We start from the raw sequence: 25,364 nt of genomic DNA, 5'->3' as shown, positions 1-25,364 counted from the left end.
TGTTGCTTGGAATCAGAACTTGTTTGGTTCCTGAACTTTTCCTGCAGTGGTGTGAAATATGCAAAGTTTGAAATATGCACTCTTGTACCTTGATGGGAGAGTGGGAAATTTCAACACATAGCACATGGTTTCTTGTTTAATTTTGAGCAGCTGTCCTCTGAGTTCTGGCCCAAAGCCCTGTCTAATCAATAGGCGTCCTTGTCTGTGGGCAGGAACTTAAAAAAAAAATTATTAAAAAAAATGTTTAAGCATAGGAAAAGCAAACCACCTTCAGAAGTCTGTGTTAATTCACCCAAACTCTTTCTCTGTATTCATAGCCAAATGACTAAACTTTCTATTTATAAATAGAGGGGGCTTCCCAAGACCTAGGGACCCATCGCTGCTTGTAGGCATTCATGTCACAAGCCAGCCCAGGCTATATTTTACCAAGTGGTTAAGGGGCAAACTGGTTTGAATCTTTTATTTATTTATAGTGACTAACATAGTTGGCACTTACACATTCTCCCAAAAGCCTGATAACCCCCCTTATCTTGTGTTCTAAGTGGTTAGCTTTCAATGAGTTAGAAGTGAGTGTTTGGAGGGAGAAGGGAGATGAGGACCATTCCGATTTGCCAAAAGTTCCCTAAGGCAGGTGTATCTTTGGAGCAGCCTTGTCGGGGACCAAGGAAACCTGCAAATTCACCACAGAAGCCGTCAGGCCAGCTTGCAGGCATCAGTGATGAAAACTGTGAGTTATTTCTGGAGTAGGTGATTGATGTGTCAAATAGAAGATGACATTTTGATGGGCTCCAGACTTGTTGTGATAGGAGTTAATGAGGATAATGAGGATGATAATGATATTTACATTGTACCTTTCTTCCAAGGAACCCTCTAGTCCTTTTATCTCATTCGCCTTGAAAATATCCCCTTGAAGTTGGGAGAGGAAGGTGTTATTAATCTGTTTTTCAGGAGAGAAAATAGAAAGTTAATTGCCCAGCTCTCATTTTGGTGATGAGAAGAGGTATTTCAATGATGAATTATATTTGGGGAGATTTAAGTTTAGAAGAACACCAGACTTAGTTCCCGTTTGTTGTATACAATGCTACCATATCATATTCCATTTGTTCAACTCCTTGTCCCCAAAGTCTTCAGGGGACACTCCCAGACTGCCAAAGTGAGTGAAAGTGAAAGTCGTTCAGTTGTGTCTGACTCTTTGTGACCCCATGGCCTATACAGTCCATGGAATTCTCCAGGCCAGAATACTGGAGTGGGTAGCCATTTCCTTCTCCAGGGGCTCTTCCTAATCCATGGATCGAACCCAGGTTTCTCACATTGCAGGCAGATTCTTTACCAGCTGAGCCACAAGAGAAGCCCAAGAATACAGGAGTGGGTAGCCTATTCCTTCTCCAGCGGATCTTCCTGACCCAGGAATCAAACTGGGGTTTCCTGCATTGCAGGTGGATTCTTTACCAACTGAGCTATCAGGGAAGTCCAAATTCTGCCCAATATCCAAAGCCTTTGACATTCCAACATCCATTGTCTCACTGTGCTCTTGTATTTGTTGTCTCATGTTTCAGCCAAACAAATCCGTTTGCTGGGCTCTACCTGTGTTCTGAGAAGCCCATTCTCCTTTCATAATGTTTACTATGCTTTCTGTAACTTGTTTAATGTCTGTCTTCCTACTTGGATGTAAATTCTAGGAAAGCAGGGGCAGTTACCACTGTATCCCCAGGGCCGAGCAGAGTTAATGGGCACACAGTAAGTGCCTCTGAAGTGCACACCGTTGCTCTCCTACCTCCCAGCCTTTGCCCTTGCTATTTCCCAGGCCTCCACCCTGGCTTATTGAAGCCAGAGCTGACTTTTCAAGGCCAGATTAAGCCCTCCGTCTGTTCTCCCCTACTCAGGGACCACCATGGCACATGCTTTTTGGTGGTCCCCTTCCCTTCTGTGTCACCATCTTCCGGGTATGTGTGTGGTCTTCCTTTCCTGCCCCTCTCAGACTGTCAGCTCTTGAAAGACAGAAGCTGCACCCAGGAGCCTGGCATAGTGTGTCTGCGTGCGTGTTCAGTCGCTTAGTCATGTCCAACTCTGCGACCCCATGGACTGTAGCCCACCAGGCTCCTCTGTCCATAGGATTCTCCAGGCAGGAATACTGGAGTGGGTTGGCAGAGTGTGGGCCCTTGCTAAACAAGTGCTCATGTGTTTGCTGTTGTTGTTGTCCATTCACTAAGTTGTGTGTGACTCTTTGCCACCCCATGGACTGCAGCATGCCAGGCCACCCTGTCCCTCACTCTCTCCCGGAGTTTTCCCAAGAACATGTCCTTTGAATCGGTGATGTCATCCAACTGTCTCATCCTCTGCCGCCCTCTTCTCTTTTGGCTCATGTGTCTAAAATGATTGTTGATTGGAATTCTTCATCTAGCAAATTTTCATTTTCAGAATCTGAAGCTTGTCATGAGAGGGGATTTTTATCTTCATTCTTCTGGAAGGCTGGGAGGAAGACCAGTCAGGGAAGCTCTGCTAATTCTTGCCTTAAAAAGTGCCTCCCTGGGACTTCCCTGGTGGTCCAGTGGTTAGGTCTCTGAGCTTTCAATGCGGGGGGCATGGGTTTGACCCTTGGTTGGGGAACTAAGATCCCGCGTACTGCACAGTACAGCCCCAAATTAAAAGAAAATAATAATAAAAAACTGTCTTCCTTTCTCCTCTGAGAGTAGCGCAGAACCCTGGCACTTGGGTGGAGGGTTCCATTTCCTGTGGGCGCCCAGAGCAGTTTTTCAGGGGGTGGCAGTTGGCAGTTTTTAGCTTCATCACCCATATTAATACTCACCTAAATAATGGAGAACTAACCAACACATCATCAACTGAGAGATGTGACTAAATCAATGAACTCTCCAAGGGATTTTAGTATTGGTCTGTGCTTCTGGTGGGCTTTTGCATTCACCCTTCAGTTACAGTAAGAGGGCTACAGATTGAGCTCACCCTGCGGGTGTGTGAAAGCTTGTATGCAGAACATTTTTGATAGCCTGAAGACCCCAGCTACTAGGAATGTGAGCATGATGAACATCTGTTATATAACATTCCATATGAATTAGAAAGAGCTGCTCTACAACCATATCATGAAATATTCAGGGCTGTTAAAATTGCTGATGTAGATCTATATTTATTGACACGGAGAGATGGCCACAATATATTGCCAAGTGAAGGAAGCAGGTTATGAAACAGTGTAATTATGTAAAATTATCCCATATTTATATCTGTATCTGTGAGGATATTCTCCAAAAATTAAAAAAAATAATTATTTTTTTGGCTGTGCCAGTTCTTAGCTGCGGCATGCAGGATCTTCATTGTGGCATGCAGGCTCTTAGAGCATATGGGATCTAGTTCCCTGACCAGGGTTTGAACCTGAGCACCCTGCATTTGGAACTTGAGTCTTAGCCCCTGGACTACTAGGGAAGTCCTTTTCCAAAATGTTAATAGTAGCTATCTGTAGATGATAAAATTTGGGGTATTTTTTCCTATGTTTTATGTTTTTTGGGGGGGATGGTGTGATTTTTATTTTTGCGACGAGCAGTTATCTTTACAATCAAAAAAGAGAACAATGAAGCTACTTTCAGTTTGCAAAAAATTGTTGGAAATAAGAAGCCTCATTAAATATCCTTCAAATTTCCTTAAAAAAAAATGCTTACTGTAAAATAAACAAGACAAAAAACCAAACTCTTGTATGAGCATAGGAAAAAAACCTGTTCAACTGTCTCCATAACTGAGCCATATTATAATGTGCTGACGACAGTTAGGAGTAAAAGAAACCAGGGAAGCTGTTTCGAGGAGGAACACATGTGAAACAAGGTCTCCTGACCAGGCATGGCTAATATGCATACTTTTAAGCACCAGAAGGATGAAGTATCCCTCAATTATCATTTTAATCCAACCTTTGGATGGCAGCTGATTTACAGATATAGTATGTCTAATCCCATATCTTATAGGAAAAAAAAACAAAACAAAACCTTCCCATCTCTGATAGCAAGGAAATGGTGATTTCATTCACCATAGAAGTTTCTGTTGCAAAAAAGAGACACAGGCTGTCAAGCACAGTACAACTCACACTTTATTCCATCGTGATTGGTATACTTGTAGGATCAGGACAGCAAGAGACTAAAATCAGTGCAGAACTTCTCTGGACTAAAGGGCCGTGAAAGGCATTACTGGTTTTGGCACACAGAGTGGATAATCATACATGGCCTGCAACAGGATGGTCAGTAAGATAAAATGCACAATAAATCTAACACCATGTGGAAATAATTTCTGAGTTCTATAGGATGTTAAGGAGTAAACAATTACAAAGATTAACATGCAACTCTAAATAAGTCACATTGTTCATCTGCAGACTATTTCCCCCCTTCAGGATGAAGAGATAGCCTTAGGAATCTGTTCACAGTAGCTTGAAAGAGCGATCAATACACAGGAGACAGATCTGCCTGCTGATTTCTATAGCAATCTGTCACAGTTGAGAAATAATGCCGCATCATGCACTTTCTCTATATTGTCCTTAGTAAGCTGAATCTTATTGACCACGAGATTCTGACTCAACTGTTATTTACTTACATACAATTTCTAGTGTTCTTATAATGTCAAAAAGCAGTTTTTGTTAGTTTATCCTTGTAAATCACACGGGACAAAAGAGGAACCTATATAATGGGCTAATGGGTTGTGTTTCCTCTTCAAAGATAATATTATGCCGATGAGTACACCAAAGAAAGAATATTAGTATTCTGCAAGTATTTTAGGTTTTCACATCATCATATCACAGAAAGGGTCCAAAGAAGCCAGTCTTGTAGGTGACGGAATAGTGCAGAATAAGATTCTGTAGAAGAGGCACATAGATTCTAAGTGATTTCTTGAGACAAAGAGAAGGAAAGATGGAAAGACACAAAGAAAAAGAAAAGTGAAAACAGCCTTCTGTTAGAACCAACTGTTCAAAAGAAATATTGATTCACTTTCAATTTACTAAACATAATAGAGAACAGTTCTTTAATTTGGAATGATAGAAATAGAGATATTGAAAATCATAAGCCAGTTAGCTTTACTAGTAAGCCTGAAGTGGCTCATTGCATTCGTTTTCCTGTGGTTGTTTTTGAGATGTTGATCTCTCCCGGGGAGGATTTCTGTTTTTGCCAGCATAGGGCCAGATTTAACCCAAAAGGGCAGCTATAACTGCTGAGGACAATTTTTATTTATTAACTTGAGCATGTGAGTGGCATTAATTCTCTCTGTGGCAAAAACATATTGTCCACCCATGATGAGACAGTTGGAAATATGACAGTGATCAAGATATGTTTTAGTCATAGGATGCATGAAATTAGATATTTGTACATGATATGAATATTAAAGTTAAGCAAAAAGAAAAAAGAAGGAGGAGAAGGAATTTCTTCAAAGTCTGACATAAAATCATCAAATAAAAAAAACAGTGGTTAAGGATGTCTTGTATGCTTAGAGGTTTCTTACTTCCATTCGCTCAGGGGGAGATAGAATAAATGAAGGTATTCTCTCTTGGTCACCAAACGTAAGGAATGTCTGATTACAAACCTGTAGGGGAGCAGAGCAAGGCTTGAAGTAGCATTTCTTAAACTCACTGAATCTTAAGAAGCCATAGGCAATCTAGGAAAGGTGGAGATGACTGGGCAGTTTGATAACATGCCTGGATCAGTCACTGTTCCTTGGAAAGTACCATTTCCCCGGGTTGCTAAAAGGCTGATTCTTTCAGGTTTAAGTAAAAGACAACTATCTCTCCCTTTGCTGCAGCATTGTTCTTTGTTAAGAGATTTGTATCAGTGTAAGCTTGTGTAACAGGAAGGTCAGACAGGAAATAAATTTTAATTGAATTCCACAGTAAATGTTCATGGATATTTCAAAGTAGAATTGTCTACTGTCTGTGGTTGGCTTCAAGCACCAAGCCTATCACTTCCTGAACATGCTCCAATTGGCTTGCACTAGCCCATCCACAATCATTTTTAGATGTAATGTCTCTCTTGAAAGGAATAACTCCGTAGATCAGGAAAAGTGTAGGGGTAGAAGGGTGGAAACAGGGTGAGTTACAACCGGGGGAAATGAAAGTGAGTTAAATGAAAAAAATTCAGCCTATTCCTCAAGGTCTGGAAATGGCCAGTAATAAAGCAAAAATTCATGGAATGTGGAATGTGACTTAAAGACTTCCTGAAGTGTTGCACCCATGGACTGTTTCCAAGCTTCTTGATCTGCAGCCCCCTAGCAACCATCTGATGCTGAATTCACCTTCCTAGGTGTGGTGCCCCACTTCTTCTGGAATTTAGATCTCTGGGGCAAACTCCATCGGGGATTGCCTCTCTGTAGTTAAGTCTCCCCTCAAGAGCTGCTCTAATTTTCGTCACAGTTCTGCTAAGGTGCCTATTGGACCCTTTTGGGGGTGAGTGGTGTGACAGCAGAAGATGCAGCCGTGAGGCAGAGAAGGCTAATGAAAGACAGAGTCCACTTGCAGGAAGGTGTGGAGAAGGCGAGACCCGGGATTCTACCCCAGGTCAAGGTGACAGTGACAGAAGTAGGAAAAGAAGAAAAAAGAGAGAAAAGGAGAGGCTCCCTGGACCAGGGAATTTCACAGGAGCCAGAGACGATTAATGACATACAGAAAGAAAACCCAGTTTATCTGACTGATCAAGAAGACATTCTTCAGCATATATTGGCAACTAAATGATTTTCACACAGATAATACAAACACTAAAACAAGTGTTTCCTTACTAGTATTAATCACATTTCAATAGTTCATTAGCTCTATATTTTCTAGATTGCTTAACTCGTTGAGCAAATCCACAGTTTAGGTACCACTGTGAGGGGAGGGGGTGGGGGAGGTGCAGAACAAAGGAATGAAACTTAGAATTGTAAACCAGGGTTAGTGGCGCAGTGGCACAGGAGATTGTCAACCAAAACGACAGGAGTGGGTACAGTTACCGGCCTTAGGAGTGCAGTACTGCCGGATACAAGGGAGGGACTGCGGCTCAGGAGTCTACTTTCTTGTTAATTAAAACCGAGGAGCAGGTCAGCAGCCCGTCCACCTTTTCAAGTTCAGAATTGCTCACGGGGATCAGCATATGGTCCTTCAGCTTTTCATAAACCTGTAGGAGGAATCAAGGAAAAGCAGAGAAGGTTCAGTTGCTGCCTCTGTTTTCCCCGCCCCCCCACCACCCCCTCCGCCTGGGACAGATAATTCATTTAGCTTGTGAGTTTAGGCTTTCCATACAGGGAACCCCAAGGTATGCATGACATTGAGACCACACCCATGCCCACAGCGAAACCCATAAAGCGAGCAGCACTGGTTAACCGCTAGCTCTCTGCTCTAACCTCAAAGCCAAAGATGTGTCAGAAATGTGGTTGTTACTAGAAAGGCCTTTATTCTGCCCTTGTCAGTGCTGGATTAAGTGATATATGAGGCTGTGGCCTTGATTTCAGTCTGAGTATGACTCTCTCTCCACACTGTAAAACCCTCTCAACTATAATGTTTCTTTCCTTAACAAGCCAACTAGAAACACTTGCCAAGATATGATTTAAGTGAAGGGTTTCAGGTCAAAGTGCTTTTAAATGATAGGTGTGAATTTTAGAGCATCTTTTGACATGAATAGAAAGAAAGTATGTGTCAAGCCTTCAAATAAACAGTAAACAGATTTTTGTCTGATGATAAATCAGATCAAAGTTTAAAAAAAAATCACTTGAAAATATACTGTCTAAAACCAATCCACCATGCTTCTGTAGAGTGTACGTGGTTCCTTAAAATTCGGTACATGGTTAATTAAGAGTGCTGGAATTAGAGCTGCGTTCCAGCCCCAATTCTGTCAACTCATGGTTTCAAGTGTGATTTCAGTCAATTAGCATCCCCATGGGATTATTTCTCTGTAAGACTGGAATAATATTAGTGCCTGCATGGGCTGCTGTAATGGATGAATAAGACAATGCATACAGCACGCCAGGCACAGTGCCTGGCACAGAGAAAGCCCTCTATAAACATCAATTGTGTTACTGTTTTTGGTGATAGACCCAGGGCTGAATTCAGAAGCAGTTAATGAGAATTCCACTATCAGGAATCAGGTAGGTATGAACGATCCAGAGCTCCATTTCCCCAAGTAAGTTCAGTGACCAGGGTGCTTTTTGATACTGCAGATTCCAGGGTGGGAGTCCAGGAACCTGTATTTTTAACAACTTTGATGTACATTAAGGTATGAGATCCAGTATTCATCTGAGAGCGGGTCAAGACACAGTCTGGGAGGGTCAGAGGTCCTCTATTTTCCTCAGATTCACACTTCTGGCCATGAAAAAAAAAATCTGTTTATCCTCCTCCCCTTCTCCCTTTTTAATCTGCTGAGGGAGATCCTGATTATGAGAATCAGCCTAGTAATTATATAGTGCTGAATTTTTAAAAGGTAGCAAAACTGTTTTATAAACAGTTTATAAAAACCTAAGATACATGCATATAAAAAAGAGAGATCAATGGCTACTAAGGTTCTTCTGTAATGCTTTGTATAGATATCTTGTTCCTTTGGGCAGAGATGATGCTGAAATGCCTTAAAAGGATATGAACCCATGAAGGATCTATGGATGAGCACCCTTGGATCTGTTTGGTGTGATTAAATTGAAATTACTAAAGTATACAGGTAAGACTGGCAGAGTGCTCTGAAAGGCTGGAAAGACCAGTCTTTCTCTCAGACCAGGAAAGAATTCCATACTGAGGAGGCAATTCCCTGTTTAGAACACAAATGAAGAGATACTTGTAGGGCTGGTTCTGAGTGTGCAATATTTTATATTTCTTCCTGCTCTCTCCTTTCAAGACTTTGCTGCCTAGGATGGTAGCCCCTGCTTTTCTGCAGCCCTGACAATGAGCACTCTTCTCTTGGGTCATTCCTACTTCTCTGCCTTAAGGAATAAATGACCCTCTGATGAGGGGTAGCTGAGATTTGTCAGAAATAATAACACAGTTGACCTGTGTAGGTCTCTATGCTTGATGGGCATGTGAGTGTCAGAAAGTACATTTAATCAGAGCTGGAGCACAGACTCGGGAGATCCAATACTCATTTGAAGGCTCTGAATACCAGGCATGATCATCTCAATTACTCTGCTTGCATTACTGACCAATGACACTAATGAGAAGAGCGAGCTAAATAAACTTTCCTTTGGCCCTCAATTATGTTACCCTTTTGGCTTTCCTAATGATGTGTATAGGGGGAAAGGAAGCCCCTGTTATTTATCACTCGATCATCAAAAAAATCCTTAGGCAGGAAGGCTTCGAGGAGGTCTCCCCAGCTACTGTGGCAGGAAGGACGTTTTATTACCTTTGCACTTTCTGGGTACTCTTCTGGGGTTCGGTGCAGCAAGACGTGGCCTTTGCTGGGGATATTCAGGTATAGGCAGTTTGCGGCCGTGTCATCAGGCACCGTGAGTTTGTCGTAGCGATGATCACTCATCTGTTGCATGATCTATAGAAAGATACAAAGCGGGCCTAAGCAGAGTGTCTCCCACATCAGCCAACAGGCGGGCAGTGTGGCAGGATAAAAACTTGCAACCTACACCTAAGCATTCTCCTCTGTGTTGAAGTTTGTCCATTACCTCCAGTCACTTAAAACCAGAAAAGGAAAACCAGATGTAACTATGGTTCTTTGGAAGAATTGTAAGGGTTCTTTTAAAAGTGTTTTTAAGGGTTCTAAAATGATTATTTTTTTCTAGTTTTTGTTCATAGATCTATCAGAAAGACACACAGACAAAAGGCCACACTGGGGTTTTGATGATATCTTTGGCTGAGTTAGCAGGACTGCTCTGGTCTATAGGGAAAAGGACTATAGTAACAATCAGAATGGTCAGTTAACTGATTTAGCAATAACTGCACACATACAGGCACAGACATAATTTCTTCTTCTAGGTGCATTTATTAATAAACTGAATTCACTTGTCTGTTAGCAGGTGCTGTCCTAAATAAAATGAGCATAAAAATCCCCTGGGGGAGTTGAATGTTAAAATCATATTCCAAGGTCTTACCCCTAGGGATTCTAGTTTGACAGATTTGAGGTGAGGAACAGAAATTTGTATTCTGAGGTCCCTCCGGGTAATTCTGAGGGAGATGGTCCCTGGACCACACTTGGAGAAAAACCGACTTAGCAAGTCTATTCATCAAGTGAAGGGTTTATTAGTACCCTAGTATGCTGCTGCTGCTGCTGCTGCTGCTAAGTCGCTTCAGTCGTGTCCGACTCTGTGCGACCCCATAGACAGCTGCCCACCAGGCTCTGCCGTTCCTGGGATTCTCCAGGCAAGAACACTGGAGTGGGTTGCCATTTCCTTCTCCAATGCATGAAAGTGAAAAATGAAAGTGAAGTTGCTCAGTCGTGTCCGACTCTTAGCCACGACATGGACTGCAGCCCACCAGGCTCCTCCATCCGTGGGATTTCCCAGGCAAGAGTATGGGAGTGGGGTGCCATTGCCTTCTCCGAGTACCCTAGTGTAAAACAACTTAAAAATAAGACAGATGAATTCTACAAAGAATTAAAAATATTGGTATCTCATCTTCAGCCCCTCAACAAATTAAAACAAAAATGCAAATAACAACCTCCCCCACCCCCCTACTCCCACCCCATAATGTCAAAAATATCCAAACATCAAAAATGAAAACAAGTATTATTTTGGGCTTACTCTTGTAGCTTCTTTTCATTCTTTATCATTTTCTATATGTCTGAAAGAATCTGCCAAAATGTCATGCCATGAAGGTACAACAAGATCTTTTCATTGTCTGGTTCTAATCTACATTTCCAGCTAGGTCTTCCTTTACCCCTCGATATCTGTGTGGAAATGGGCCTCATATTACTGCAGCCCAGAGTTAAGTCTCTTGCACATTCAGTCACAGAGCCACTGGACAGTAAGATTTATGTTGGGAAAGAGCAGAAGAGACAGGATGTGAAGAGTATAGATGGTAAGGTCTTCATGACTCACCATCAGGTAAACCATTCTCTTTTCCTAGTGGGAACTATGTCAAGGGCAGACAGAAACCAGAAGTAATGTGGAATATCCTTCATAGAGAAGGAAACATCGGGAGTGGGGATGAGCTTAAGCACTGTATCAAAGGCTCAGAGATGCGAAGGTAAACAGGAAAATATCCAGTTTTTGAAGAGGTCACAGCCTACTGGAGGAGACTGTCAGACAAATAGACAATTGTATTACAATAAGAACAAGCAGGGCACCATGCTAACAATTATTATATTATTGAATCCCCAAATTCCCATTTTACAGATCAAGAAAATGGACTGAGAGAGGTAAAAAAAACTTGACCAAGCTCATGCAGGTAGATTTAAATACAGATTTGTGCAACTCAAAACTTAATTGATTAATCATCTCACTTTGCTCTTTCTTAACCTCCAGAGCTGCAGCAAAATCTTTGTCCTACAAAGTACCATATCGTTTATTTTTCACTTATTTGCTACTTTTAATTTATGATAAAAACTGACCATGGTACCATTAATCATGGCACTATTTATTCTCTTTTCATGTGCAATCCTACTATGGCATGGTACAGTTTGGACTTGACTGGACATCTCTCTTGCGCTTTTTAATTTAAATTGTTCCCCGAGGGGATAGACCCATAGGATGAATCACCCACCAGTAGGGTAACACCTAGACTGAGAAACCTTAGACCTGTTCAATACATATGGGCTTCCCAGTGGTAAAGAATCTGCCTGCCAATGCAGGAGATGAAAGAGAATCAGGTTCTATCCCTGGGTTGGGAAGATCCCCTGAAGGAGGAAATGGCAACCCACTTCAGTATTCTTGCCTGGAAAATCTTATGGACAGAGAATCCTGGCAGGTTACAATCCATGGGGTTGCAAAGAGTCAGACATGACTGAGAACAGCACAGCAGCACAGCCATTCAGCACATGGACAATTAAGAACTAGTCTAAGCAAATTATCAATATATTCAACTTAGCTTTCTTTTTGAAATGGATATGCTGCAAAATAACATGAAAAGGCATGTTTAAGAGAAAAAAATCCAGACCCAAGTAACTCTCTTCTCTTAGGAATTGCTATTTAATTATATCTTATGCAGACTTTCTTTTGGTTGCTTTCAAAACACAGTAATAGTAGCTTCCCTTTATCATTGTGTGGGAAGGGACACATTAAGACCATGAACTCTGGAGTAAGACCCGGGTTTGAGTCTCAGTTCTCTCCTTTGTAAGCTATAGAAATTCAAGCTCTTTTTTTTTCTTTTTTCACTTCTTCGTTTCCTCATCTATCGTTGTTCAGTTTCTCAGTTGTGTCCGACTCTTTGCGACCACATGTACTGCAGACTCCTCATCTATAAAATTGGGATAATAATGGTCTTTCACACACTTATTATGAAAGATAAATGAAGATAATGAATACAATTAGGCACTGTATTAATCCCTTAATTAGCTACTAGTATTTTACCACAGCATGATCAGACAAACGGGGTTCACGTGTCCAGCCTGCAGTCCCATCTACTGTTCTAGCAAACTTTGCCCTTGAAACTCACACTAAAGATAGTCTGTTTTGAGGTAAAGAAATCACCTACGGCTCTTAGTACAAGATGAGCTGAAAGAGAAAGAAGCATAGCAAGTCCATACCTCACAGGCCTGACTATAACTTCAATGGTCCCATGAGCAGCCTGGCAAATTCCCCACCTCTCAGTCTGACTCATGCTTGTCCGGGGGTGACTATGAAGCAGAAACATGGAATGTTGTGCATTCCAGAGGAAGTGTTATCAAGGATGTTATCAGTGCTGACTTCTTGTTTAACCATGAAGGGACAAACTAGAATCTCCAAGGCTATGCCTACCTCAGAAAGTGCCCAGTTTCTCTGGAATAACGGAGACGGAACACTTCCTTTCCTGCTGTGCTTTGCTTAGCCGGCCTTCAGCTCCCATCATGCTCCCTCCTATCCACCCCCCTCGCCCCCCCCAAGCTTCTAGTTTGAACAATACCACCCCCGCTTCCTATGTACTTGATTTGTTGTTCTTCAGTTAACGGTGTTTATGTGAAATTCTAATAGCTGTTTTTCCTTACTCTTTAATGTTTCTCTCCCTTCCGGGTCTTATATGTATGATTTATAACTTCTGGTGGGGACATTCCTAAAATTACTGACATAAGGGTCAGGACCCAACCTAACATTGTTTGAGGATAGTTTCACTTTTTTTCACCACTATGAGGAAAGGAATTATAATATTCTTAGTAGGGAAATACTTTAATGCTGGGAATACATAAAGTAATTCACTGATAAATTCTATTGAGAGATACTCTTAAAATAAATGTCTAAATGAAACCAACAAGGCCACCTTAGGAGAAGCTTTGCAATTAATTTATAAAGGCCCCATGGTTATCATTTTAAGACAGGTTTAAAAATATGCCAAAAGAAATGACTTTTAATAATAGAACAGACCCCGTTTGGAGCAGTGAGTAGTCCTGCTTAACTATGGAAGAAAAATTACAAAAGCTCTGTCAGGCGTAGTCTTTCTAAATTAAAAGGATTTAGGAAATGGTAACTATAGATAACAAACAAAAAATTACATTTTTTCCATAAAAAAGCTAAAGGTACTTATTCTAAACACAAAGGATTTCCATCTTTTGGGACAAAGAACAGGTTTTTCTTTTCCTGTTAGTCATTATTGTCTTTTTTCTTATGTGTTGTTATTGTCTGAATAAGACAGCTTGCGTTTATTTATAGCTGGGTTCAGGAGATGTACGTATATACCGAATGCAGGGCGCTTGCCATCCAGAGGGGAATGCACAGAAAAAGATTCAGGAGATTGTGTGTCTATCTAGCATCTTTCCCCTGTTGTGCTGGAACGGCACTGTGAGGATATGAGGAGGTGCTTGTAGCCCTCCTGGCAGGGCATCACCTCTAAGAGCTCAATGATGGAGCCACCATGAGGCGGAGAAACAGGCTTTGCGTCTGCTTTGTGGATGCTCGGCGGCCTTTGTTAAAAGATGAGCATCATTTCAAATATCCCGAGAATGTGGCTGTTGGGCTGTTTAGTTCTATGTCCCGACATTTTTTCCTAAAAAGGGGTGGAGGAGGTGTATTGCTCCAAAGCTGTGTTTAAAGTGTTCTTTTAACCCCAGGGACTGTACTTCCTGCTTCTCACTGCCCTGGGAGCCAGAATGAAAAGGAGAAAGCCCCTAAACCGTGTACATGCTACAAGGTCCCCAGAGGCCCCGGATTCCGGGTAACACACAGGATTTCTACAGGGCTTCAGGGGAAGATCTGAAGGCTAAATCGCTGTTCTGAACTTCTTTTCTGACTTTTGCCATTTCCCAAAGGAGTTATTCCACTCACTATGTGTGCTGTGCTGTGCCTAGTTGCTCAGTCGTGTCTGACTCTTTGCCACCCCATGGACTGTAGCCCGCCAAGTTCTTCTGTCCATGGGATTCTCCAGGCAAGAATACTGGAGTGGGTTGCCATGACCTCCTATAGGGGATCTTCCCAACCCAGGAATCAAACCCAGGTCTCCTGCATTGCAGGCAGATGCTTTACCAGCTGAGCCACCAGGGAAGCCCAGGAATACTGGAGTGGGTAGCCTATCGCTTTTCCAGGGGATCTTCCCGACCCAGGAACCAAAACCGGGTCTCCTGCACTGCAGGTGTAGTTTTTACCAATTGAACTACTCAGGACAGGATACAACTGGCGTTCTGTCCAAATCCACTGTCTTTCTGGAGCTGGCACGATGGCAGTGGAAGGTTGGGAACCTAGACAAGATGCCAAGTTAACCTGGGCATGGATTCTGCCTTCAGAAGATGATAATCTATAATTGAAGCCAGGTCAAGGGTAAACTAGCAGTAAAATGAAAGTCAGCGTCACTTCTGACACAGGCATCTCCTTAACTAAGAAGGCACGCAGCCCTGGGAGGAAATGGCTCTGAGAATCATCTTGGCCACGTCCTCGTGGTCTGTTACACAGCTGCTCATCCGAAGGAACCCACATTGCTCCCCAGAGGGGAGCTGTCACAAAACAGAGTGGGAAACGTCTGGCTTCCAGCCCAAGATAATTTGCATGGCTAGTTGCATTAACAACTAGGCATTTCCGGCAGTTCCCAACATTTCTGGGAATTTTCTCATCCAAGGGTCTGGAAGGCAATTTCATTCTCTCACTTGTTACTTACTCATGGTTTCTTTGTACTACATCACTTATTTTGAAAAAGTTCCCAGGCTATGTTGTTTCACAGAACAATGTAGGACGCATTGGTCAAATACCAAAGCAAAGTTGTATAGAAGGTGATTAAAGATGTTTAGGAAACAAAGCACATTTTTGGCTTGCTCATACCGGATCTTCCTATGAAGCATACATATGTATTCATCTTAACATATCAAAGTGGAACCAACTCAATAAAACAACTCATTATAGATTCTATTGAGATATACAGTATATGATGTCAAGCACACTTTTCATTGCTCCTGGACATCTAAAATCATTCATACGTTTATTTATCTACCCATCCATCAAGAGTTTATTGAGAATTGACAATATACCAGGCATCAAGTCCTGGCAGTCCTTTTAAGGCTCAGTCAAATAGCTATGAATGACATTCTAGAATTGATATCATGTTTTCATTTTTAAATAGTGTTTCCATGGATCAGGTCAAAATGAATACAACCCGAGTGAGGCTGCCTTTTAAACAACCTCTCTGAATTGATGGGTTGTATAGATCCTAAGAATGGAAGTTGCATGGTTCTTTCTAGTTAAATCTGGGCAAACTTTCAATGCCAAATATTTCCTTCCAAGCTAGCTGACATTTCCTCCATAAATTATCTCATGTTTGGAGCTGCTGCTTTTACTCAGATCATATGGGCCACATGAAAATGTGGAGGAAATATTTCTTCTGTTATTCAAACTACAACCACAAGTCACAAAAACTATTTCCGGAAGGAATCCTCAAACACAGTGGTTTCTGTGGAAGGCTGGGACCCGCACCACCGCCCCCCCACCCGCCCCTCTCTACTCTTATAAGACCACTCTGAGCTCTGTGGAGGGCTGAGGAACAGAGTAGGGGCAGAAGGAACAAGTATCAATTCTCTGGGTGAGTTACAGCCCTGATTTAAGTTTTTGACTCAAGGAATGGAGAGGAAAAAAATCATACCAAAGCACCCCTCCCCAAATGCAGTCTAGCATTCTTCCCTCCCTTCTTCCCCCTGCCATGCTTCTCTATGACTAGCTGTGTAGCAGATGCAAATCCCCCACAGTCTTATCCTTATGTCTTGAATAAGTACGGTAGACAGCTGCCTACTTGACTACTGAGGTCATGCCCTGGCTTTGCTTCTCCAGATACTTATACCCTAAATTCAGCTCCTAAAATCTCATCATCAAAAATTAACTTCCCTGGGTATTGGGAACTGGATGATCTTTCAGTTTCCCTTGGGTCATTCAATAACAAGAAAGAATTGGAGTGTTTATTGAGCTATCTTCTAATTATTGATGGTTTATCTGTTTTCACTCCTTTCTTCAACAATTCATTTTACAGATGAGAAAGCCAAGGTTCAGACAAATTCAGTAATTTGTCCAAGGTCACACATGAAGACAGAAATCCAGGATCCAGGTCCAGGTGAGTCAGCCTCCAAATGCCCACCATTTTGTGGTCACATGAATCTGCCACCTTTGCGAATTGCCCTTGAAAGATTAGACTCAGAGCTCACTAATTGAGTCTGTGAGCTAATTTTTCCTGTAGACACAGTTTATTTGACATGCACATATTTTTAAAAGTTTGCATGTAAGTGCATTTTGGACAGAGAAGGTCTGACCCCTGAAGTTGTCTGAGTTTGCTATTAGACTACAAAGGTTGGTTTCCTCAGAGATAGCTACTCTATTTTTTAAGTAGATGAAGGAAGAGAAAAGCCTTCAGGAATAGAAAAGGACAGTGGGTGAAGAGGCATTATCACCTCTAGAGCAGCAGAGGGGCAAGCTCAAAGGTGAGAGATGAGAAATGGCCAAACATGCACACTTTGTAATGATGTCCATGTCCAGCTCTGCTGACGCGGACCCCACCCCTGGTGGATTAATGCTTAGTCTACGTGAGCACATGATTCCTTGGTTATCTCATCAGGTGCCCATTTAAACTTTTTTTTTGCAATAACTGTGATTGTTTTGCTTTGAGACATTCAAAATCCTCGACGTGGTGTGCTTGGCCATTTGTGAAAGAGTCGCTTGGGGGTTAGAGGAGAGTCTGTGCACACGAAAGAGCATTCTTTTTTGTTTCTTTTCTGGAACAGTGTGAAGAAAATCACCATCGGGACTTCTAATTGCTCTACAAAACTGTACTCAAAGCCTGGGTACAGGCTAAAGAAAAAAGTCTTTAGCATATGTTCAGTGCCCTGAGATCTTCAGCTCCAGGTGGTAGTATGCTGGTAAATGCGGGGAAAAATATATGCCTAATATACCCATAGAAGTTTACTATAAATTTTACTGTATTATAAAGGATGGGTAGCATATAATCTACAAATAATAATAAAGACTTCAGCGTTCCTGACTGTAATTTTCATATTGCCAATTGATTCTCACAGAATGCTTCTGTTGATTTCTGCAGTTTGTGCATTTGAGGCCAAACCAACAGTTGCAACTGACAAATTAGCAATTAGTCAATTCCAAAATGGCTGCTGGGTGATATTTTGTTAACAATAGTAAGACGGATGAAACAATGTTTGGCAACGATGTAAGTGACTTCATTGGTAAAGTGCACAGTAGCTTTTGAGAAGAATATTTCCTCATTTTCCCTCGATGTAATGGTTACACACATGATACACTTTTAAGTTTAATCTGCATAATTAAAATTTTTCCCATCAGAATTTGGGATGGACATGTACACACTACTATATTTAAAATGGATAACCAACAAGGACCCACTGTAGCACATGGAACTCTGCTCAGTGTTATGTGGCAGCTGGGGTGGGAGGGGTGTTTAGGGGTGAAAGGATACATGTACATGTACAGCTGAGTCCCTTCCCTGTTCTCTTGAAACTATCACATTGTTAATTGGCTACACCTCAATACTGGAGAAGGAAACAGCAGCCTGCTCCAGTATTCTTGCTTGGGAATTCCATGGGCAGAGAAACCTGGAGGGCTATAGGCCGTGGGGTCACAAAGAGTTGGACTTGACTTAGTGACTGAGCACACATACCCCAATACAAAATTAAAAGTTTAAAAAACTTCTCCATCACTTTCTTATGTCTAGAAAATCAGTAAAATGATAAATGAAGTCCTGTTTTGTAGCTTTGCTGATTTCTGTGGTGCAAACACTCTCACCGAAGCCAATTTCAAGTTACCACTGTGATATTATTGAATATGGCATTGGGAAGGGATGTGCATGGGCACTGTTATATGACACTACCACATACACAAACAGATGGAAACAACCGTAAGGGCACGGCTAATGGTAAAATGTAATAATATAACTAGGAAGTTATTACCTTTTTTAAAACAAAATTTATTTAGTCATTAGTTTATGCAATTTGATTTTTAATAATAGATGTGTTTAATAAGCACCTGTCAAGATTCCCCAAAATGTAACAGTTGGCCTGGGTAAGCTGGCTGTAGCAAACCACTGCCCTGTACAGAGGGCTTCATGGTTTTATAAGACTTGGTTCTTGAATTTCAGCATAAGTTGGCCTTTCATAGAAAGTCACTTTAAGTCACCCTCCACTTTCTTTGTTAGTACCACGGATAACTTTAGTTTTAAAATTTGGCTCATGTAGCTCTTGTTTTCTCATGGCAGACAATATTTGAGGATTAGCTTTCAATGAGCTTTTGAAATACACTAATGGTATAAGGTATCATGAATACTTAAAAGGAAGGATAGCAAATTGGATTTGCTAAACAGGAGCCTAAACTCAATGAAGCTTTCAAACATACAAGAGAAGATGACTGATTGGAAACTTAAAGTCTAATTGTTCTACGTGTAAAGAGGAAATGAGAATTCACAGTTTACATTATCAAACTTGGCTCCAATTTAAATTATTGTTCCCCTTTTACACCATCTTTCCCTTTCATTTCCAGTTAGGTTATTTTGCTATACTCCTTCCATCTTTGTAAGCTACTTAAGAAATGAGGTGATGTATGATTACATAATTTCAAACAGTTCTTCTAAAAACATATTTTTAAACTATAAACTAAAATATAAGTTATAAAAATACATAACACAAGTTTTTTGTATAAGAGTCAAATATGAAAAAAGTTCTATTGGACTTAATGCAACTGTACACATTTGTCAAAGCCCATTGAACTGTACATTTAAAGCTTGTGAATTTTATTGTATGGAAATTATATTTCACAAAAGCTGAATTTAAAAAGTTGAAGCCCTCTTTCTCCCTCTCTTATCCATCGTTGGCTTTTCTCTTCTCCCTTTCCTTATGGGAAATTATTATTAAGTTTGACGTAGGTCCTTCAGACTATTTTTACATACTATTTTTACATACTATTTTTACATACTACAGACTATTTGTACATACTCAAAACAGAACCTGTTTATTTCCCACTGAATTTGTCAGTGAAGGAGCCTGAACATCTCAGTTTCTAGGGGCCCCAAAGTCTACTTCTCTCAAAGGCCAGTAACAAAAACCTCTTCAGATTTTGTACTTGTGAAGGCAATTTCTGTGATTGTCTTACAGTTACTAATTTTTGCCCATAAATAGTTCCAATGTCTGTAAATAATGTTAAACAAAAACTGAATAAATATTGGGATTGTATGCATGCGTGCGTGCTAGGTCGCTTCAGTCGTGTCCAACTTTTTTGTGACCCCATGGACTGTAGCTAACAGGCTCCTCTGTCCGTGGGATTTCCCAGGTGAACATACCAGAGTGGGTTGCCATGCCCTCCTCCTGGAGGTCTTCCCCACCCAGGTATTGAATTCTCACCTATGTCTCCTGCTTTGGCAGAGGGGTTCTTTACCACTAGTGCCTCCTGGGAAGCCCACTGGGATTGTATATAGCTATTTAATTCCCTGCTTCTGAAGGACTCTCTTGCTGTCATGAACTAGTTGATCTTCAGGAGTCATTGCAGTTGCTAAATGCATCAGGAATAAAAGCCCCTCAACTGTGATATGCTCAGAAATGGAAATTTCTGTGAAACAAGGTTCACAGATCTCACTCATGTTTTAGGATGGGTTTGTTTAACCTCAGCACTGTCGACATTTTGGGCTGGATAATTATTTGTTTTGGGGGCTGTCCTGTGTATTATAGGAGGTTGAGCATCCTTGGCCTCTACACACTATGTATCAGTAGCATCCACCCCCTGTACCCCCCACATAATAACAAAAATATCTCCAGATATTGTTTGATTTTTCCTTGAGGGTAAGGGAGGACAAAATTGCCTCTGGTTGAAAACCACTGTTTTAAGAAGAAAGCTATCGAATCTACTCACATTTTAAAAGAAGAGCAGATACTTATGGGAGATAGGAGGAAAAATAACCAGAAAAAGAGAAATGAAACTTCCAAAGAAGTATACCATTTGCTCTTCTATTCTTCCTCTGAATTAATAGGATCCCTGAAAATAAATGGATTGGTATTGAAGAAAACAGCTGTTATCCACACATATCTTATATAAGAAACCTAAATCCTGTAAATGACAACCAAACCATGGCAGATGAAGAAAGCAGCCACCCCACGTCACCTACTTATGTGGGGTGTTTCCTGGACTCTCTGTTTTACATTTCCGAAATGGGGAGGAGAAATTGTGGTTTCCTCCTGGATTTGGCCTTTGCTAGTGTCAGACAGTGAATGTTGAGAAGGTACTTTGAACACTTCATCAAGCCCACTTCTCTTTTATGGAGGTTCAGAGAGATAGAAAATTAAGTGACTTACCTAAAATCACACAAAGGTAGTGAACTGAACTGCAAAGCCAGGACTACACCCTAGTTCTCATGACTCAGTCCAGGCCTTTTCTAGTGATCTTGGTTTGGTGGAGAGAATTTAAGTGGGACAAAGAGGAACAATATCAACCCCTCCCCAGCCTCCTCCTCCACTCCCAAGTCAAGGAGTCTCTCTTCCCTTTCAAGATCTAAAGTAGATTGTCCAGTACAACCTAATTGCATTCCATGATTTGTGGAATGTCCTAGGCCAGCGGTTCTTGACTTGGGCCACACATTAGAATCATCTGGGGAACTTTAAAAAAATGTATAGGCTTCTGGGCACCAATCATAGAGATTCTTTTTTGACTTGGTCTAGAGTAGAGAAAAATGTCACTGTTTCTTTTTAAATGCTCCCTCCTGATGACTATAATATGTAGACAGGATTGAGAACCACTAGTCTGTGCCCTCTCTATAACTTTGACCAATTTGGGGAGAGGGGTTGAGAAGGGAAAGGAGGTAGCTGATATTCACATGTTACTTCTGGCCCCACTGAATTAGATCCCTTTAGAAATATAATTGTTTCACAGGCGCTGTCCCTCTTTTAAACGATGTCAACACAAGCTGGGACCCCAGTCTCTCTTTGACTGCCTGGAAAAACAAGCCCTATTCACCTACAGTAATAGATTGTTCTCAAGTTTGGCAGATTGGAGTACTGCGGTAACAGAGACACTTAAATAGAATATGAAACGCTGGTGTTCTTCAAAGATTCGACAACTCTGCTTTGTAGTTCAGATCTCTCCTCATTCCCTTTTCTCTGCTCTTTCCCTATCTCCACATTCCTGTTGCTTCTAACAAAGGACATTTTTGCTTTCTCTTTTGCTGTATTGTCTCCTGCTGATCCCAAGCCTTCAAGGCTCTCACCTTTTACCCCAAAGGCCTTATTGTATTTTCCTAGACAAAGGCAGTTCTCTAAGAATGCAGGGTTTAGCTCTTCTAAGGGCCTGTGGACATTGTGGTTGCTTCCCACACATCCATTCTCTGCTTTCTTAGTAGTTACCTGGGTTTTCACTTGTATATCCACACCTCCCTGTGAAGCCCACATTATCTGACTACCACTGACTGCAGGATTGAGACTCTAGGCCAAAGGGTCCTCTCTCGGTTCCTCTCCTCCTCTCTTGGTACCCATAAGTGTCCCAGTGATATTTTCATGGGGCCCTCAGGCCAAGAAAAAAGAGTGAAACTCAAACCAAAACAAAAAAACAAACTCTAGCAAGTCTAATGCTTTTATTTATTAAGTAGTTAGGTCCAAACAACAGTAGAAAGGTGTGTGATGTCTGACAGGTATATCTGTATTCTTTTTGAAAATTTTATGTTTCTGCCATTGTACCCCTGTGAATTTGTTTGTGGTGCTCCATTGTGCCTGGATGCAGTCAGGAAACTGTAGCTCCAGAGAAATTCATCCCCAGTTCCATTAGTGGTTCAGGGATGAACAGATGACCAATTTGAACCAATAAGAATGGACAAGATCAGAAAGAAACTTCCTTACTTTTCTGAGAGAGCTGATGTTCCTCTCCCTGAATGGGGGTGAGGAGGCAAGTAGCCAGGAGCTACTGCAACCACTGTGCTCCCCTGAAGAGGAGCTAGCTTTATAGTGAAGCTCATCTGTAGAAGGGAAGACAAAGTCTGGTTCTTTGTCAGCATCATTGAGCAGACCTATCAAATCTACCCTAAAGTCTACATTACTTCAGAACTACAGGGACCATAATTCTCCTTCACGGTTTTAGCCAGTTTGACCTGGGTTTTCTGTTCATGGCTAGTGAAGACAAGCAGTTTTATCATTGAGAACTAAATTTGGCTATGACAGAAAGTACCTGCCCGTCTAAACAACTTTTAAAAGTTTCTTTCTCTGTCATGTGAAAGGAGTTTTGAGGTTGTAATGCAGTGTATGGACTTGACAGTCATCACAGGCTGAGGTTCTTCTAGCTTTTTGCTCTGTTATGTAGCCCTTGTCCTCATGGTATGAAATAGCTGTTTGTGCTCCAGCCATCACATCTGTTTTTCAAGGTTCAGGGTAGGGAGAAGGCACAACTCCTCTCTTTCAAATCCAGGCTTCCTGGATCTCATACCCAGCACCACTAATCTCATATCATTGGACAATACTTAGTCTCGTTGTTATACCTAGGACAAAGAAAGCCAAGAGCTGTGAACTTTGTTCCAGGTGGCAATATGTTCATTTAAAACTCAAGGTTCAATTAATAAGAAGGAAGGGTGGCATAGAAGTTGGAGAAGGCAACTAGCTGACTATCATCAATTGGTTCAGAGAGCAATACATTTTTGTCTCTCTACTGTATGTATTTTGACCTCTGCCCCTTTAGGCAATTGACATACTGCTTGGGTTGAATTGAGTTAAGGCAACCAAGTCATCACAGCAGAATGGATGAAGCTTCCAGAGAGGCACAGACACATCACTGGCTCTCTGTGCAGGGCCTGGCATGGGGCAGGCGCTCAACACATTTGTTAAATGTTGAACAAATGGATGAATAATCTTTCAGCATTTCAGAAACTCTTAAAATCTTCCTAAAATCTCCTGATGCAATTTGCTGTAAGACACACTCACTCAGAGCTCAACCTTCTGGAAGCAAAGAATGGCTTCCAAAAGTCAGTGCTTGTGCTGCATCCTTCTGTGCAATTGATACTTGTCACTGGAACTCTGGCTTTAATCAGTGTGGGTGCTGTCTCCAGGGGCACCTTTTCAAATTCTTCCTAACAAGCTCAGGGATGGGAGCACACAATACTTCCCACCCAAGTTTCCTTCCTCTTTCCACTATTCCTACTTGAAGAATTTAGTATCCTATTTATTTTCAAGCCACAGGACTTTAGACCTTCAGACTTCTCTATTCAAGTCTAAGAGCCTTATGTAGCCAAAGAGAATTAGAGTAATAAGCACTTATTGCAGATATGTTGTATTTTAATATGCAAACATTATCAACAGAGAGAAAGGAACTAGATGGAACACATGATATTGTTTATTCTGTAAGCATTTCCTCTAAAAAGACACAGTATTTTAAAGAAATTAGTTTTTCATAGGTATTTGTACTTCAATAATCGAGTGAAGCTCTGCATGTTTTTTTTTTGTTCTTAAAATGGAAACATAAACTTTATGTTTTGAAATTTGCTGCCACGATTTTTAAAAACTTTTTAAAAATTTACTTTATTTATTTCAATTGGAGGCTAATTACTTTACAATATTGTGGTGGTTTTTGCCATACGTTGACATGAGTCAGTCATGGGTGCACGTGTTCCCCCATCCTGAACCCCCCTCCCACTTCTCTCCCGACTCCATCCCTCCGAGTTGTCACGGAGCACTAGCTTTGAGTGCCCTGCTTCATGCGTTGAACTTGCACTGGTCATCTATTTTACATATGGTAATACATGTTTCAATGCTATTTTCTCAAATCACTCCACCCTTGCCTTCACATAGTCCAAAAGTCTGTTCTTTGCATCTGTGTCTTTTTTTAATGTCTTGCAAATAGGGTCATCAGTACCATTTCTAAGTTCCATACATATGCGTTAACATCAGGTATTGGTGTTTCTCTTTCTGACTTACTTCACTCTGTATAATAGGCTCCAGTTTCATCCACCTCATTAGAACTGATTCAAATGCATTCATTTTTATAGCTGAGTAATATTCCACTGTGTGTATGTACCATAACTTCCTTATCCATTTGTCTGCTATTAGATATCTAGGTTGCTTTCATGTCCTAGCTACTGTAAACAGCACTGCAAAGAACATTGGGGTACATGTGTCTTTTTCAATTCTGGTTTCCTCAGTGTGTATGCCCAGCAGTGGGATTGCTGGGTCATATAGTAATTCTATTTCCAGTTTTAAAGGAATCTCCACACTGTTCTTGATAGTGGCTGTACTAGTTTCTGCATAGTTTTTTTTTTTTTTTTATCACATGAGTGTTACTTCTCTGAAGTGCTATGCCAGTTGTTTTATTTTATAAGATACTATTCTGAATGATATTAGGGGGCATTTTCTGTCCAACAACACAGTGATTTACTTTTGGCGTGAATCGTCTCCCCCTGCCCTCAAATGCTGATATAGGATGTCTGGTGAACTCCAGACAGAGGATTGCTTCTCCCAGTGCGGTCTACAGATTACCTGCATCCAAGTCATGCAGGGGTTCCTAGGCTCTAGGCCAGCGTTGCTGCTGAATTTCTTGTGGTCAACCCCAGAAATGTGATGTGCATGTCATTATTTATTTTAACTGGAGGATAATTGCTTTACAATTTGTGTTGGTTTCTGCTATACATCAGTGTGAATCAGCTATAAGTGAATATAGATTCCCTCCCTCTTGAACCTCCCCCGCCAACCCCACCCCTCTAGGTTGTCACAGAGCACCGAGCTGAGCCCCTGTGTTATACTGCAGTTTCCCACCAGCTATCTATTGAACACACGCTAGTGAGTATATGTCCATGCTACTCTCGAAATTTGTCCCACCCTCTCCTTCCTCCACTGTGTCTACAAGTCTCTTCTCTACGT

General features: G+C 41.3%; 1 protein-coding gene across 2 annotated transcripts in view; it reads right to left on the bottom strand.

The window, feature by feature from the left end:
* Positions 1-4,066: 4,066 nt before the first annotated feature.
* The window catches only part of DDAH1 (dimethylarginine dimethylaminohydrolase 1), a 158,565-nt gene continuing 137,267 nt past the window's right edge, over positions 4,067-25,364 (bottom strand). For both annotated transcript variants that reach the window (XM_043877000.1, XM_043877002.1), the window contains exons 5-6: positions 9,327-9,470; positions 4,067-7,121 (exon numbers count right to left, since the gene is read on the bottom strand). In XM_043877000.1, the coding sequence (XP_043732935.1) occupies positions 7,005-7,121; positions 9,327-9,470 (261 nt within the window). In that variant the 3' untranslated portion in view covers positions 4,067-7,004. The remainder of the gene's footprint in view (positions 7,122-9,326; positions 9,471-25,364) is intronic.

The sequence above is a fragment of the Cervus elaphus genome, chromosome 20, assembly GCF_910594005.1.
Source record: "Cervus elaphus chromosome 20, mCerEla1.1, whole genome shotgun sequence".
Classification (NCBI taxonomy): domain Eukaryota; kingdom Metazoa; phylum Chordata; class Mammalia; order Artiodactyla; family Cervidae; genus Cervus; species Cervus elaphus.
Note: the sequence above shows the minus strand (reverse complement) of the source record. Positions and strands in the feature narration are given on the sequence as shown.